The 16,991-nt window shown below is 38.4% G+C and overlaps 1 protein-coding gene across 2 annotated transcripts in view; it reads right to left on the bottom strand.

Moving 5' to 3' along the window:
- LOC139703375 (nuclear RNA export factor 2-like) overlaps nucleotides 1-15,702 on the bottom strand; it is a 33,922-nt gene extending 18,220 nt beyond the window's left edge. For both annotated transcript variants that reach the window (XM_071606894.1, XM_071606895.1), the window contains exon 1: nucleotides 15,629-15,702. In XM_071606894.1, coding sequence (XP_071462995.1) covers nucleotides 15,629-15,671 — 43 coding nt within the window. In that variant the 5' untranslated portion in view covers nucleotides 15,672-15,702. The remainder of the gene's footprint in view (nucleotides 1-15,628) is intronic.
- Between the last annotated feature and the right edge of the window lie 1,289 nt (nucleotides 15,703-16,991).

Here is a 16,991-nt window from a genome sequence, read left to right as displayed (position 1 = left end):
TCGTGATTTTCAGTAAAAATAATTCCTTTTGAGGTACAATTTGATTTGGCAAACTTCTTTATTACAGCCCTCTACCTGACTTGTTCTTAAAGCTAAACAAGCTAATTTGTTCTCTTTATGGTAATTTTACTGAATAATACTGCATTAATGAAGGACTTCATGCAGGTGCTTCATTATATGATTTTTTAAAGGTTATGTATGGGGACACATTTGATTGCCACAAGATTAAAAACAAAAGGCCAGCAATCTGAGAAAATTTTCTCATAACCTCTTGTGGCAATCAAATATCCTTATTCTTTTTCGTTTCTAACTATGTAAATACAGACTATAGACAGTTATGTTGCACAGAAATTTTGTGACATCACATAGAGGTTAGGGTGCACTCCCAGTTAAAAGTAAGTTAAAATAGATCCAAATATTTTAAGAACCATATGGTTTCATAAGATAATACACCTTTATTCTTAATGCCTATTTTTCCAGGTATTTAATAATCTATATTCTTTTCATAAAATAATTAACATATATATCTAAATTTTTTATTTGCTTCTAATCATTTTCCTTCAACATAAAACACATAATTTATATTTCTTATACATGCATTTATTAGATTCTCTGCCTTTAGAGTTACAGATAATTAAGATAAATGTATTTTACTGTAAAATACCTATTTCAGGAGTAATTTCTAACTCTCATATTATTTTACAAACTTTTATAAGATGATAAACAAATACGATTCTGTCAACAAAAATATCCAAAGGATTTAACTATATTATCATTGAGATTTTTCTTCTTATTAAGGTACAAAAATTTGTTTAGATTTGAAGATTTACAGAAATTGTTCCAAAGTACAACCAAAAGAAAGAATTCTAGAAAGGAAAAGAAGATGCTTCTACAGAGAGGAAACACACTGGAGGTCCTAAGAAGAAGAAAGAAAGAATCTTTGGGTAAAAGAAAAGGTCTTTATATTCTAAATTTTAATAATGAGAGGATTTTCCTAAATAGGGAAATCTTTATATGATTATCTAGAAGATGATAGAGAAAATTAAGAGAATTGAAAAACAGATTTATGTGTAACCGGACTGAATATGAATATAGACTAATCAATTCTAGGATATAAGCTTAATCATATTTTTTAAAAGACAATTAAGAGACACCTATTTAAAGGATATACTTTAAGATATAGATATTTTGAAACCGTCTCTCAGGAAGAGATTGAAGATCCTTTTTAAATTGTCCATTTACATGTAACATCAAAATGAATCTATATACTGAAAAATCACAATGATTAATTAAAAAAATCTCAATTTTATATATAGCCGCAATTACTATTAACAGAGAAGGCCTTAAAAATTATCTACTAGAAAGAAAGATCAAAGGGGACCTCTCAATATAGACCAGAATAAATTCAGGGAGATTTTCAAGAGATCCAGATTCATGTATTGTAATATTTTAAAATTTATGCCAAATGTCTAACCTTATCTAGATAGATATTATGCTATTACTTAGCTAAACTATAGAATAGAGGGCCATCTGAAAAACAGTTTTAAAGGAGATTTATCTTAACCATGTCCCAATAACACAAAATAGAGACAAACCTGATAGTCTGGAGCACAGACAACTCCCCAAATTGATTAATATCCAACAGATAAACAGAATGCCTAAAAAAATAATTTTAATAAGCCTTTAAGAAAATCCTACTATTTTCATAGAGAGACTTAAAGAGACAATATAGCACCTTAAACTTATCGGGGGCCACCCATTTTCAAAAGATAAGTTTATCATCCAGTGAGCCCTAAACATTCCAAGGGATTTATGAGTTAACATAGTTCTAACCAAGTTTGAATGTTACACCATAGTTGAATGGAGACCAAATGAAGGAAAGAAAAGGCAAACATACAGACAGAAAGAGATTAAAATACTAATCTTGCCCCAAGAAAAATAAGCTTCCTGGTTAAAATTTTTACTCCTTTTCTAAGTTATAAGCAGATTTTTGAGGCCTCTAAATATTGAAGCAGGGGCATACTTCAAGCTCCTGTCAACAGCTTACCACTGAGAAAAATGACTCTGGAAATAGTTATCCCTAAAATATTAGACAGATAGCCATAAATAAATCAGCTCAACAGCCTAGAGCTTATTTCAATAAAACATTTACATGATAGACCTTTTCTCAACCTTAATGAGACAATGCCCTAACCTACATTAATATTTTTAAATTGGTAAAGTCTTGGATAATGCATGGTTGTCGGAGCTAATTTTGCTACATTGAGTGGAGTTGTTAAGGATGATCATGCAGCTGTTTCTTTATACATAAAAATTATTTTGACATAAATCCCTCAAAATGTCATTGCTTGCTCAATGTCACATAAAATTATAAATTATATTACTATCTTAGACAATACTATGACTTGTTTTTTCCTATTAATATTTGAGATGCTAACTCCCCCTACTTATGTCAATACTAAGTTTGATAACAATAATAACAGTTTTTCATAGATTATTCATTTTTCTATTTCATTTTTTACTAATGGTAAAAAACATCTTCTCTAGGCTTATTTAGCATGTGAACTTCCTGTTTTGGAGATATATATATATATATATATATATATATATACATATATACATATATATATACATATATATATATACATATTTCTCATACCCCTAGTAAAGGTCACAGTTCCTTAGTTAAAAACTTGTCATAGCCTCATCCCAAATTAAGATAATTATTTAAGTTAATCTAGAGCTAATTTCAAACAAAAATTTTATATACAACTTATTATATTTTCCATTTTTGATAATTCTGTTAAACTCAAAATCAAGTCATACAATTAATTAAAAACTGTTTCTATTTGTCATAGTCCCTTTAAATAACTTTTGTCAAAATTCAAGACCAACTAAAGATATTAAACCTGTTCTTATTATTTAAATACTTGTAATATTGTCTATAACTTAAACTAATGTCTATTATGACTTATGCCAGCCTTTATTCAATGTTAATAAATTTAAAAAGGGGGAAAACTTATAAATCTTATAAAATTAAAGATCTTATAAATATTTCAAAATTTTCTTAAATTGTAATATTGAGTCTTACTGAACATGATTCTGTAAATTAATCAGATTTCAAAGGACAGTTTAAACCTGTCATCATAAAAATGACTGAAAAACCTGGCACAGGAAGGTAAATTCCAGCTGCAGAGTTTACAGCTATGCAGCTTCACAAATTGTCAGGTAAATAAAAAATTATGATGTTCATCATAAGGTAAACAGGCTGTTTGGGAGTATCTTTTGAGAAAAAGACAGCATATGAGAAACCTAAACCATCCAATTATACTGGTCCTTAGAAATTAAGACTATATGTTTGGACAATTGTCAAAATAGATTGTTGAAATAGAATTTTTTATAAAGGCCAGTTATTTACATAAAATTTCCACCAATGTATTATTGCCGTAATCATTTTATAATAGAAATTGGCACCTTTCCTAAGTGGATGGATTGTTCAAATGTCTTGCCAGTATAACAAGGTGTCTAAAAATACTGGATATATTTGAGGCTGGTCTCCTAGAATTATGTGAGGATGCTATAACTCCTAGAAACTTTAACCCTCATGAGAATGCATCCAAAAAGATGTTTGATGTTTGACTTCTGCCTCCAGAATTTATACATTACTGATAGACCTAAAAAACTCCTTAAATGTGAGAACTAAGAGAAAGAGAGAAAGCATGATTAAATATCCTGTAACATATAAAAAATGCAACTTGCCTAATTTTATCACTATTTATAATAGAGGAAAAAGACATTGATCCTTCATCAACATTCCTTTATCCTATTGCCAGCTGGCATGTGTAGTTAGTTCAGGCTTTGAAACAGGTGCATGCCATTGAACCAGACATAGGCAAATTCTTAATTTCATGAGCCTTGAAGTGACTACTTAAAACATTATTCATTGTTACTACAATTTCAGCCTTTGTGGCTATCTCTCAAAACTTACAAAAAAGTGGGTTTTCTTAATAATTTGACTTAAATTACTTCCAAGATCCTTCATAGTCAGATAAGTGCTTACGGAAGGATTTGAACTAAGTTGAACATGCTAGGAGCCACTATAAAGAATAATGCAAATGAGCCCTCTGCTCTATGATTTTAGGAGAAGCTTAAATGACATGCTAAATATAAATGTCTGTATTACTATGACCAAACACAATGCTTCCCAATAAAATTGGGAAAAGATTAAAAATCTTCTGAGTGTTTGGCAGAGTAATAGTAATAATAACCTGGATCTTATGAAGTTAAGTAAATTACTTTAATCCTAAAAATATTGAAACTTTCTATATGATGTTATTGAAATGATATGTTTTCTACTAATTCATTTTGTGTCTCAGTAGCAGATCATGATGACCTTGGACCAAGAATCCAGTGACTAGAAGATATAATTCCCCAATTGCCTCTATATATTAAGAAAGGGGGAATATGTTGGGAGCTGCCACATAGGAGCTGAGTGCCCCCTAGCTTTGAGTGATGGGAATGTGCAGATGTACCAAGCCAGCCATGGGCTCTGTGTGTGAGCCTTGAGTATGTTAAGTGCACAAACTGGACTGGACTGAAAATGGAGCTTTGCCTGGGCTGTGCACATGTGTGCCTTTCAATTGATCTGCCTTCAATCATCACATAGCACATGAGCACATGAGATGGGCATGGCCTTCCAAGATGTCAGTCAACCTGCTTACCTGCAAGACATCACAAAACTAGCTCAACCCCCTGAAACCTGATCCCTTGCCTCATCTGAATGGCTTCTCCCCAATATAACCTGGTACAAGGCATGCTCTTTCTCTTTCTTGCCTGCCTTGCCTCCTTTGTAAGAGCTAGGTCAGAGGAGCCATCACAAAACCCAAAGAAAATGGTATGTCTCTGTCTCTGTGAGATTATTCGGGTGAGCCCAGTTCACCTGGAGTGACCCTCACTAGTTTAGTTGAGTGTCATGACAGCCTCACACACAGAAAGCACTAGTGGGTCTCCTTTATAACATCATGTATAATCTTATGCTACGTCCTGTGTCATTTTGGAATTCTGCCTGAATCTTCCCCATACTTCCTACTCCCTGCCAATACCCCCTGCCCTCCCCCATCACCCCCACCCCCACCCCCAGGAACACAGGAATTTCATCCTGCTGTGGTAAGGAAAACTGGTGCAAGAAGGAAAATAGCACTTGCCCAGTGCCAACCAACATTTTCTCAGTGTTGGGCAGACTCATTGCATTTCCTTAACCTCCTCACAGATATCCCATGAGAATTCTATACACAGTCCCTTTTGGATCATGAATATTAAGCTCACAAACATAGGGAACATTTCCCAGGATTTCTGAGCCCAACAAGAGGCAGAACTCGTATTGTGTACTCAGGACCTATTGGTGTGCTTCCACAGCCTGACAGCTCCTCAACAGCTGCACTGTTTCTCCCTTAATGGTGAACTTCCAAGCCTCAAGGAAAAAAATTCTAGGAGCTGGCCAGGGATTAGGTGTTATGCTGGTTGCTCCTGTTGGGGTGGGAACCAAGTTTCTTGGGCCAGGTGGAGACAGTGGTCTTGGCCCAGATGGGAGGAATCTATTTGGCCTTGGGGTTTGCAAATTAGGAGTCACTTTTGGCTGGGAGTGTCTGGCATACAGTAGGACCCAACTAGTATTTATTTTACCCAGGTGTGTCATGTAGATTTGGGATCATCAACAAACCACTTTTTAAGAACACAGGCCTCTCTACCACTTCTACCCACATCTACTGGTGTATACCAAAGTGGGCTTGACAACTGTTTCATAACCTGTTTGGAAACAGGCCATGCATGGAATCTTTCTTTTGCAAAACTGACATGTTTCAGTAATGTACACATAGAAATTAGAACTAAAACTATGTAGCTCCCTGTAGACTATGCTAAAACTGTATATCTGACGTCAGAGATGGCGGCTTTGGCTAACAGTGCTGACAGAAAGGAAGAAAGGCTTACCTACTGAGTTCAGCACACAGCTTTCTGGACACATGGTGTATGGAGGAAGAATATCCTGGAGTTGTAGGCACGTCTGTGGTCACTCATTTTTGTGACTGACTCGAAAGACTGCCCTTGTTACAGAGGAAGGAATGCACATGTGTGCGTCATGGGACATGTGTGAGTGTGTGGGTATGTGGGCACATGGGTCCACATGATCATATGATGTCCTTCTATACAAGGTTTTGGATAAATATGTTCCAAATCATGGTGGTATCTGCACTGTCACACAGAGCTGGAACTCACTCGTATTTTCTTTCCACGTGTTATGTATTATATATGGCCAAATTTTGTTCCTATTTCCCATTGTTATTGTCAGTGCTTTTATCTTTGATATTGGTGTTTTAATACTTGACTGGATGGCTTCTAATTAAAGTAGAAAGAATTCTTTCAAATACAGTGGGGCACAGTCCATGACTTGGCCAGGGTTAGAGCACATCCCCAATGAAGGAGGACATAGGACGCAGTTGAGAACAGTATGGGCTTCACAGTATGTCCAGGATTTGGGACCCTGCTCTACAGTTTCCTAGGAGAAGCATGTGGATATTTTTAAGCATAAGAGATGTTTCCCTAAGATTTTTATATGAAACTCACATTCCTACACATTCCTTCTCCTCTTGTGTGACTCTAATTTTCTACAATAAGCTTTGCCATCCAGTAGTCATTTTTTATCCTTTGACCTAGATATTTCGGTTTTTCGATTTATCATGTAAAATATTATCTGCCTAAATATGGCCAAATTTTGGCCCCCCTTTTCAGGCTCTTTGGCATGGAAGGATGATGGGTCCTCAGAGTGTCAGGTATTGTTGAGGGGTAGAGAACAACTGCCCTTGGACTCAAGAATAGTTAGGGAAGAAGGGATATAAATACCTGACATAGGGTGTGAAAAGGCCAAGGGATGAAGATATGTGTCAGGAAGATGAGGGTGAGTTGGCAAGATTATGGAACACACAATGAAACAGTCTCTGAGGAAGCAAATTCCTCCTGGAGATATGCACCCTCTGAAAACCTTCCTCTGTTTCCATGCATATCGTGTCTGGCTCTGTGACTTGAGGCTGAACCCCAGAGAAAGGAGTTCCCACACAGTCTGAGAAAGGAGAGTCACTGCAAGGAAACAACATTCATTGACGGGTCTTGTAGACAGAAGTCTGAGGGCCTCAGACATAGATTCCAGCCACCAACCCATCTCTGGCCTCAGGACTCAGAGTGCTCTCTATATGCCAGCATTCATTTCAGTCTCAATACAGAATAAGACATTATTGGTTACAGGCTTAGGGTCTGAGGTCCCATGGATCAGGATTTGAACCCTGGTGCTGAATTCTACGGTCTTGGGCAGGTAACTTTGGATTTAATACCTCTCTACCTCTCAAGGTTGTTATTGTTTTGTTGTTGTTGTTTGGTTTGGTTTGGTTTGGTTTGAGGATTTTTTTTGTCATCATCCTCATGGGGTTATTCTAAAAATGGAATGAGTTAATGTATGGAAATAAAAGGAGAATACCCGGAGAAATGACTGTAATCTAATAAGCACTCTAATTCAGTCGGCTATTACCAGGTCTAGTACTTCTGGTGTTAAGTGGGAGATGCATATGTGCTCCCTGCATTTGTATTTAGTCCTCCTGGCAATGAGAAGGAAAGCAGATAGGGAATGGTGCAGGTTGCCATGTCGGCCATTAATGTACTTTACAAACAGAGTTCTAGACTACATTGGCCCCTGTGGGAAAGAATCTGACATATCAATTGAGGGCATTGCACATATAGAAAATTACAAACTCCAAAATAATGTGGCCTGGAAGAAGGAGTGAGAAAGAAGGCAACGCATTGATAACATTGATCCTTTCCCAAATCATTCTTTCCCATTGACAGGTAATCTCTAGAAAGAAAGCAAACATCCAGTGTCAAGACAATCCCTGGGAAGGAAAGGTCCATCAAGCCTAGAATGGCAGTCTCTAGGAGGAAGCCATAGCATTGATCCTTCCCAAAATAAATTCTTTCCCAGTAACAGTTCAATGGGACCCTGGAAGGAAAGAAATACTGAACACTGAACCCAGACCCTCCATTCTTCTCCAAGTAAAAGTATTTCTCAGTAAAAACAAATATCAAATTCTCACAAAACTTGTTTCCTGAGTGCCCAAACTGACAAGCTCTGTCAATAATTACTTCACTTCTGAGTGCAACCTATATAATCACAGTCTCCCGCTTTGGCCAATGGCTCGTTTTCCATCAGGGAAGTGGGTCCACCAGAGGCATGACTCCACCTTTCATTAAAGGTTATGCTGATATGTGAAGTTAGCAACTGTCCTGGTCATTTTGTGCTAACAGGTGTGAAAATAAAATGCTTGGAATCTGAAACAGGTATGTGGAAGGAGTCGGTGAGGTCTTACTTTCCGATTTCCAGTCTTTGGGCAAAAAAAAAAAAAAAAAAAAAAGTATTATAATTTAAGGAAGCTCTCAGGTGTAAGTAGTAGACTCCAAGAAGCATGAAGGAATGTTCATCAAGCCACATGATTCTAAGTTCAGAGACAAATGTCAGATTTTGCCACCGTATGAGATGGTATGCTTCCTCACAAGAAAACATTTATAAATTAGCCTTTTGGTATTTGTGTGTGAACGTGAACCTCAAATGAGCAAAAGGAATGTGTGGATTGTCAACTGTGTGTATGAAGTCATGGCTATAATGCAGACTAGTTATGCTTTCATGTCTATGCATTATTTGTATCAAAGCTTGTTCATGGCCATGTCAGGGTTTTTTCAGGTGTTTGGGGAGCAGCACTATTTCTATCAACCACCATACTACATAAAAGTTGAAAATCAGGCATGAGTATCTTCTGATAAATACACTGCATCACTTTAGACAATTCACCCAACTTCTTCTGATCCTTGGTGCCTCACTTGTGAAACTCAGGGGTTAGGGATAGCCACCACCTCAATCGTGGTAAAAACATACACAACCCACAAGTTTTCCGTTAGTCACCTCTTTGTCCCCTGGCTCCATGCAGACCTAGACCTGCTTTAGATTCCTATATATTCATTTACCTATTATAGAGTTCTGTATACACAGAATCACACACAATCTCCTGCTTGTGTCTGGCTTCCTTAACTCAGCATAGGATCCATCTGTGCCCTTGACTTGTTACTGCTGAAGTGTATTCTATCACATGGAGAGACCAGAATTTGTTTACCATTTTTATTAGTTATAGATAGACACAATACCATTATTTTATTTGTTCATCCTTATGTGGTGGTGCAGATGGAACCCAATACACCTTACATGAGCTAGGCAAGCGCTATACCACTAAGGCATAACCTTGTCCCTTGTTTACCATTGATGATGTTTTACTGAAGTTGGAGAAGGAGAGAAAGTAGATCCTTAGGTTCAGCAAGCCATCCTTCTTGGGACAGTCTGTACTCTTTTATAATAGACAAACCTTCACCCTTTTTCACTCCTCTATTGTTCTCGGGAGATGTTATGTCAAGGCCAATTTCAGCCTTTGCCATTTTTCCTATTCCTCAGGGCCAATCATTGGATGGGATGAGTTTTTGCCATCCCTTCCTTGCTGACCCTGGTTTGTGTCTATCTCCTGTGGTGGTGGCCTCACTGCTGCAGGAGTGCTGGGTCCATGGATGCTTGGCTTTAATAAGTCCTTCCCCTGGCCTTGCCAGTGGTTAAGTTCCATCCCAGACCCCACCTGTGGTGGTCCATGCCTTTACAACAGTGATTTTTCATTTCCTGTTTTTTAAATTAATTTTTAAAAAATGACAGCGGAATGCATTGCAATTCTTATTAAACATATAGAGCACAATTTTTCATATCTCTGGTTGTATATAAAGTATGTTGACACCAATTCGTGTCTTCATACATGTACTTTGGATAATGATGTCTATCACATTCCACTATCCTTGTTAAATCGTGCCCCCTCCCTTTCCCTCCCACCCCTTTGGCCTATTCATTCTTACTCCTACATGAGAATTCACACTTCATGTGTTTCAGCCTATTGCACATTTATTAGGTTTGGAACATTATTATTCCAAAACACAATTATAAAAATGCTACATTAAATACAATACAAGATTGGACTCTCCCCATTTAAACTGTTCAAGTAGATGTAACCTTGATTACATGTTAGGGACACTTGGGGGAACTTGAAAGAAATCAGAGGATAAAAAGTGACAAGTAGATTATTATTTCCAGACATATGAAAGTGATTTGAATTCACCTTCATATTCAAAAAGGTAGACTACATCCAAGCCACATTTATGGGGTGCCTACGGCTGCTTTTGCTTTGTGCATGGCAGAGTTGAATTATTGCAGCAGGGACAAAATGGCCTACAAAGCCCCACATATTCACAATCCAGTCCTTTGCAGGACAAGGTCCTGGAGCTCTGGCTTAGAGAAGCATCTTCAGAGCAAGCTCACAGGAACTCTGGTAAATGGCCATGTGTCCCTTTGGCTAAGCCAACACAGATGTGCTGCAGTACCCTGTGACTTCACTTTTGGGTCTTGTGTGGCAGACCCTAGGACAAGGGCAGTAAGAGAAGTAGAGTTTCATTTTTAATTATTTCACAGATTTGTAAGTGGGCTTGTATCCTAAAGAAATCCTCCTTATCTTGCATTTATCTGTATATGAATCAAACAGAACGTAGATCATGTTCAGATGCTTCAAGAGCCAGGAAATCTTCTGATCAATCAACCACCTTCAAAGATCACTGTAGGTCAAGCCATTATGACTACCCTTCTAGCCTTGCTACCCATCACTTCACCTGGAATGTTTCACACTTCTATTTGGCCTCTGGCTCCAGGGACCCATCAGATGAACGTGACAATGGCAGGATCTAGAATGGCATCTGTGGCTTATAGATATCCGCTGCTCCAAAGCACTTCAAAGATGACAACGCTCTCCTCACCTAAGCCTTTTTCAATGGCACAGGGACAGGAGTGCCTTCAGAATCATTAACAAGCATCTGTCATGCCCACCAATGCACTGGCATCATCAATACTTTCTTTCAAGTGATCACAGCTGACAACTTCTGCGCCTGTGTCACCATGGCATGTCACAGAACTCCACTATTTCTTCCTCTAATGTGAACTGGACTCTCACCATCTTTGCACTGACTGAGGGCAGATCATCTTTCCAGATCCCCATTTCTTGCAGGGTCTTTTGCTTGCAATCAATTTTCATGTCAAGTCCTGAATTATCCAAGGTCCTAAATACCTTTGCCTATTTTTCACTTTTAAAAATACTATAAAAAATAAACTTCCTAGCTTACAGAAGCTCTGTGAGGACCAGAAAAGCAGGCCTGGATCATGCAGAGCCAAGCAAGGCCCACTCATCTATAGTACTGCTTCAGGTGAAAGACCACTGTCGCAAGCCGTTCGTGGGCTGTGGGTGGGCTTTGTCGGTATCCCAGACGACTGAATAGGAACACCTGTTGTCTGGGAACTTCAGGTGGATATTCCCTCTGTGTAAGACTGCCCAGAGACCTTGTGAATTCATCTTCTGCTCTGCCATGTCCCACACAGCACCTGAGATGGGTGTGACCTGCCAAGATGCCAATCATCCTGCTGACTGCAGGACATCACAAAGCAAGACTCCACAGTTGAAACCTGATCCCTGCCCTTAAATAAACCATTGGAGACATTTTCTTTTGCCTGGCTCCAGGTCCTGTGTGGACTGGATCTATCAGGAGCTCTGCTTTTGAAAATACATTTCTGACTCTTTGTCTTTTGGTCTTCATTAATTACTTTAGACTTTAATTTCTCAGCTGGCTTATACCTTCCTCAGCAGGAAGAACAATGCCACGATGAGATGGTGGCCATATCCCCATACACCACTGCTGCCTGCTTTCCCACAGACACATACAACAGAGACTGAGTGACTTGTACCATCACCCATGACTGATCCTGCATGTGGTTCCCACATTCTTCAGTATTCCCTCCGAGTTTTATGTTGATGCATATGTTTGATAGAACTGTGGTCTCTTTGGAGACACTGATTGCAAGGGGCTCTGGTAACTGAGTGAGAGAATGAGAGAGGGGGGAGAGTTCTCTGGCATGCCTGCATGCTCATGTGTGTTCATGTGTGCTTCTTTTCACTCTTAAGTCTCCATATGGCTTCAAAGCTTCTAAGAATGGCTTGAGTGTCCAAATAGCCACCATGTGAGACAATTTCATTGTGTATTTGCAAAGCATGATAGTGTCTGCTATGTAAATCATTTATTCACAACAAAAGTGGCATTTTCTATTTGTTGTAAATTTTTTGTGTATACTAGTCTTATGTCCAACAAGCTTGATCTCTATTTCAATTTTAATTTTATGTAGGTCCTCTTCAGTATTACATGAAGACAATCACACCGACAACTTTGCTTATTTTCCTTTTATACATACATGAGTTTATAAATATTTTTGTTGTAGTTGGACACAATACCTTTATTTATTTTTATGTGGTGTGGAGGATCGAACCCAGTGCTTTGCATGTGCTAGGTGAGCACTCTACTGCTGAGCTGAAACCCAAAGCCCCTATACATCCAATTTTTTTTAAAAAAAGAAATTGTAGTAGTAGAGAGACAGAATGCCTTTATATTAATTGTTTCATTTGTTTGTGGTGCTAAGGATCAAACCCAATGCCTCACACATGCATGGCAAGTGCTCTGCCACTGAGCTACTGCCCCAGGCCTGTGCATGCTTTTTATATGTACGTTTGAATGCAAGTTTGCAACAGATCTCTTTGCAGTGCTTCGTAGAATGTGTAGCAGCTGACTGTGCCAGGTTCACTACTATGTTGAACAGAAGTCTCCATAGGATCCATCTTTGCTTCTCCCAATTGTGAAAGGGAATGCTTCTAGCATTTCACTCGTAAGTGTGGTCCAGAATATAGTTTATTATTTTAAATACCAGTGGTCATTTTACAGAAATAATGTTCTCTTTGTGATTTGTGAAAAATTATTGTCATTATTGTGGTTTAATCCTAGTTGGTTAATTTACTGCATATTATTTTCACAGGATCTTTCCTTTCTTCAGGCATTGCTTTAATTGCATGAATTTACATTATGGACCTCTACAAAGGCTAAACAAATGTCGTGTGCTTGGGAGTAACCCCAACTCTGCCATGCTGCAATATCTAGTTTAGCTTTTGTTGGAATCTATTTGCGGCTGGGTTTTTTTTTTTTTTTTTTTTTTTTTTTTTTTTTTTTTTTTGGCATAGTACGTATGTAATTAATTGATATGGGTATTAATTCTGCCTTTACATGTTTTCCTTCTAAAGAATGCTTTTAATAATATTAAGATTTTTTTATTTCTTCACTTTGGAAAGTAGCATTTTCCCCACAATATTTCTTTTTAATCTGAAATTTCAAATGATCATCCTATCTTTTTCATATTATCTTGTCTTTATCGTCCTTTCTGTGACAGCTAGCATGACAGTTTCTGCATAGCAAGAGTGGCTCTTCTGTACTTTCTCACTAATGTTCCTCACCTGTGTGCCCACAGCTTTATCATTACCCAGTCTTTCTAAAACTCTTGACTTCTATCATTTTAGTTCAACTTTATCACAGATAACCTTGGTTATCACTGTTTTTTTTTTTTAAATTTTCTGCTGTAATGTTTGTTATTTTTATTTTTTATGACCAAGTGGAAAGACATGATGTTAAATTTTGTTAAGTAAAAGATCAAGTAAGAGGGTTTTTGTCTACCACATTATATTTTCTACAAATTTTATACCTGAATGCAGCGAATATTCAAATATCCAATACACTGAATTGCGTTGAAAGAACCTGTGGCTTGTCAATGTTTTTTGTTTTTTTTTTTTTTTTTTTTTGGTACCGAGGATTGAACTAAGGGGCACTGAAGTACTGAGCCACATCCACGGCCCTATTTTAGTATTTTATTTAGAGACAAGATCTCACCGTGTTGCTTAGTGCCTCACTGTTGCTGAGGCTGGCTTTGAACTCACGATTCTCCTATCTCAGCCTCCTGAGCCACAGGGATTACAGGCATGCCCCACCACGCCTGGCTAATATTGTTTTTGACTCATGCCATCACACCTATTCAACGCAACTGTTAGGTAATCAGATGATTAAGGAAGGGGAGACTCTGTCACTGAATAAAGGAACTTTTATTACGAATATAACTGAACTTTAGTTAGCGAAGAGGGTATGGTGTCAAACGGGGTAGAGAAGAGGATCACTTTGAAATTGTACCTGTCTGCATTCAAATCCATGCTCTGTCCCTTATGGCTTTCATGCTTTTAGTCAAATCCCGAACCTCTGTTGGCTTTCTTTCCTCTATGTGGCAGTTAGTGCTGCGGTTTGCCGAGGGATTTCATGCCCCTCTCTTTCAGGTCCTCACCTGGTAGGGCTGCACTTCCTGAATTTAAGCATTTAAGCAGGGCCATCTTCGTGACTAGCTCTGACCAAGCCCTTGTGAGCAATGTGTGCTATTTCTACATCAGAACATCTGCTTACTAGTGTGAGGCCCTCTGGATTCTCCTCCACTCTGCACAATGACAGACCACTCTCGAGATGGTGGCTACTCCATCCATTTCAGGGTGCCTCTGAGACATTCCAATAAGAATCACTCAGGCCCCAACATCTACCATCCCTTGAAGGACACACACCTGTCATGGCTATGTAATAGGAGTGAATAATAGGTCACTGAAGTTTTCAGATGCCTAGTACCACAGCATAACACAGCCCTTCCTCACTGTTATAGCTCATTTCTCAAGAAAATAACACCCTCTCAGGATTTTTCTGAGAGAGAAATGAAATAAATTACATGATAATGTTATCCCAGTGTGTGCTATATAACAGGGACTCAAAGTAATCACAGCTGAAGTTATTCAATAATAAAAATGTTATGAAAATGTGTAGATGATTTGTATCAAATGAGAGGTACTGTGCTTGTTCACCCTGAAGGTAAGACACATCCTGACTTCAAGAGTGGGACACTTCCCAGTGGCTTAGGAGGCTGAAGCAGGAGGATCATAAATTGACAACCAGCCTCAGCAACTTAGTGAGACCCTGAGTCAAAATTAAAAAAATAATAATTAAAAAGACCTGTCTATGTGGTTTCCTGGTTAAGCATCCCTGGGTTCAATTGCCAGTACCAGAAAAAAAATTGGACACTCATTTGCTATGACAGATACTACTTCTTAAAAGACTTTCATTAGTTCTGTTACTTTTTGCCACAATTTTATCAGAAGTTTGCATATTGGGGCTACCTCTGAAGAAGTAGTAAGTGAAAAGTTTCATGCAGGAGATGCTCCAAATAATGAAATAAGTTGAATTATGAGCAAAGAGTAATTTCTAAAGGAGAAAAGTTTAAAATTATTATAAACATTCATCCCATTCCTTTTAGCAAACAAAAGCAGAAGATTTTTTAAATTTACAAGATTTAGTCTGAACAGAGATTCCCAAATATTTTTTGAAGTACACAACTCTCTCAAAAGCTCTGTAGAAAAATGTTCCATTCCTATAGAAAGTAGGGAAACTCTCTCTCTCTCTCAGAGATTCATGGTACATACAAGTGAAGTATCTCAAATATTTATATTTATATACATTTACATATGTGTGTATAAATATATATTCTACAGTATGGAAATCTGTTTACCTTCATTTCTGTATGTCCCATACTTCTTAAGGGTAGAGCACATTTTTGTCGTTGTCCTTCAGCACTAGTGTTTTGCAGAACCAACTTGAAAATGCAGAAATGAGAGAAAAATAGATTATTTAAGCTATCTGTTACAATACATTACAAATGACAACCTTCTTTAACCATTTGTCAGGCATTATTTTTAAAAGCCCCATTCTGCTTAAATGTAAGCAGAATCTTGTTATTGTTCAATTTAATCCAACACCACATTGCTGATGTATCAAATGTACCGCTTATGGTTTTACTTAATATTTTTCTTAAATCTATTCACCATAATCTTCCACCTGAAGGAAAGGAGGGAGTTTTGGGGAAGGAGTCTAAGAAGCAATGCTTAGAAAACCAGGGTGAAATTCACCAGAGTAACATGGCTCTATTACTTTAAGCTATTTAGAGACCTGAAGCAGAAAAGGCTTATTAACCCCCTCCCAAGTGGGCTTTTAAAAATGGCTGGACTTCAAATTCATTGCAGGAAATAAATCCCGAATCTTTTCCTCATGGCTAACTTGGCAGTTTAGTGAAATATTAAAGCCTTTAAAAAAATTTACCCTCTCCCCCACTGACCCCGTTCTCGGCCCCCGCCTCCCTCCTAAAATTACTTATTTCCTGAGCATATGTTTCAAACATCTCCTGGGAAACTAAGTCCAAGGAACAAAAAGAATCTTTACAGAATCAACTATGAGATGGAAATTACGATTAGTTCTGGAATCATCAACTCTAAGACCTGGCATCTAGGAGGGCTCTGGTATCCATGGATACACCAGGGGGCAGAGGAGGGGAACGCGAGGTATAGATAGCAAATCCAGAGGCGTGATCACGGGCCAAGATCGGGTTGTAGCGAGGGTCTGAGGAGGGGAGCATGGTCCCATTGGGCTTCGAGAGCCCCGCCCTTGAGGGGTGACTGACAAATCCATGAACCCCGCCGACTCTGCCCTGCTACCAGTCCCCAGGCTGGCGCTTTGCCTGCCCCCACCTCTCTTCCTACCCCCAACAGTTCCCATGAGTTTAAGACCAGGGGAGGACGCACACGTGGATCAGACAGATGGACTCTCTCTCTCTCTCACACACACACACACACACACACCTGCACGCGCCATAATCAGAACTGTACAGAAGTTAAGCCACAATCGCAAAGTCCTCTCCCTACCGCTTCCCAGCCCCTCTCTTCACGACGCCCACTTGTGGCATCCACTCGACTACCCTTCAAAGCCCAATCCCAGAGTAAAATTCTCCTCCCAGCTAATGTTCCTCCTACCAGGAAAACTGTCCACCGTGACAGGATATGAAAGTTTGTGGACCGGTTGGGATTTGTGTCAGATTCTAA

This window comes from Marmota flaviventris, chromosome X (genome assembly GCF_047511675.1).
Source record: "Marmota flaviventris isolate mMarFla1 chromosome X, mMarFla1.hap1, whole genome shotgun sequence".
NCBI classification, from domain to species: Eukaryota; Metazoa; Chordata; class Mammalia; order Rodentia; family Sciuridae; genus Marmota; species Marmota flaviventris.
Note: the sequence above shows the minus strand (reverse complement) of the source record. Positions and strands in the feature narration are given on the sequence as shown.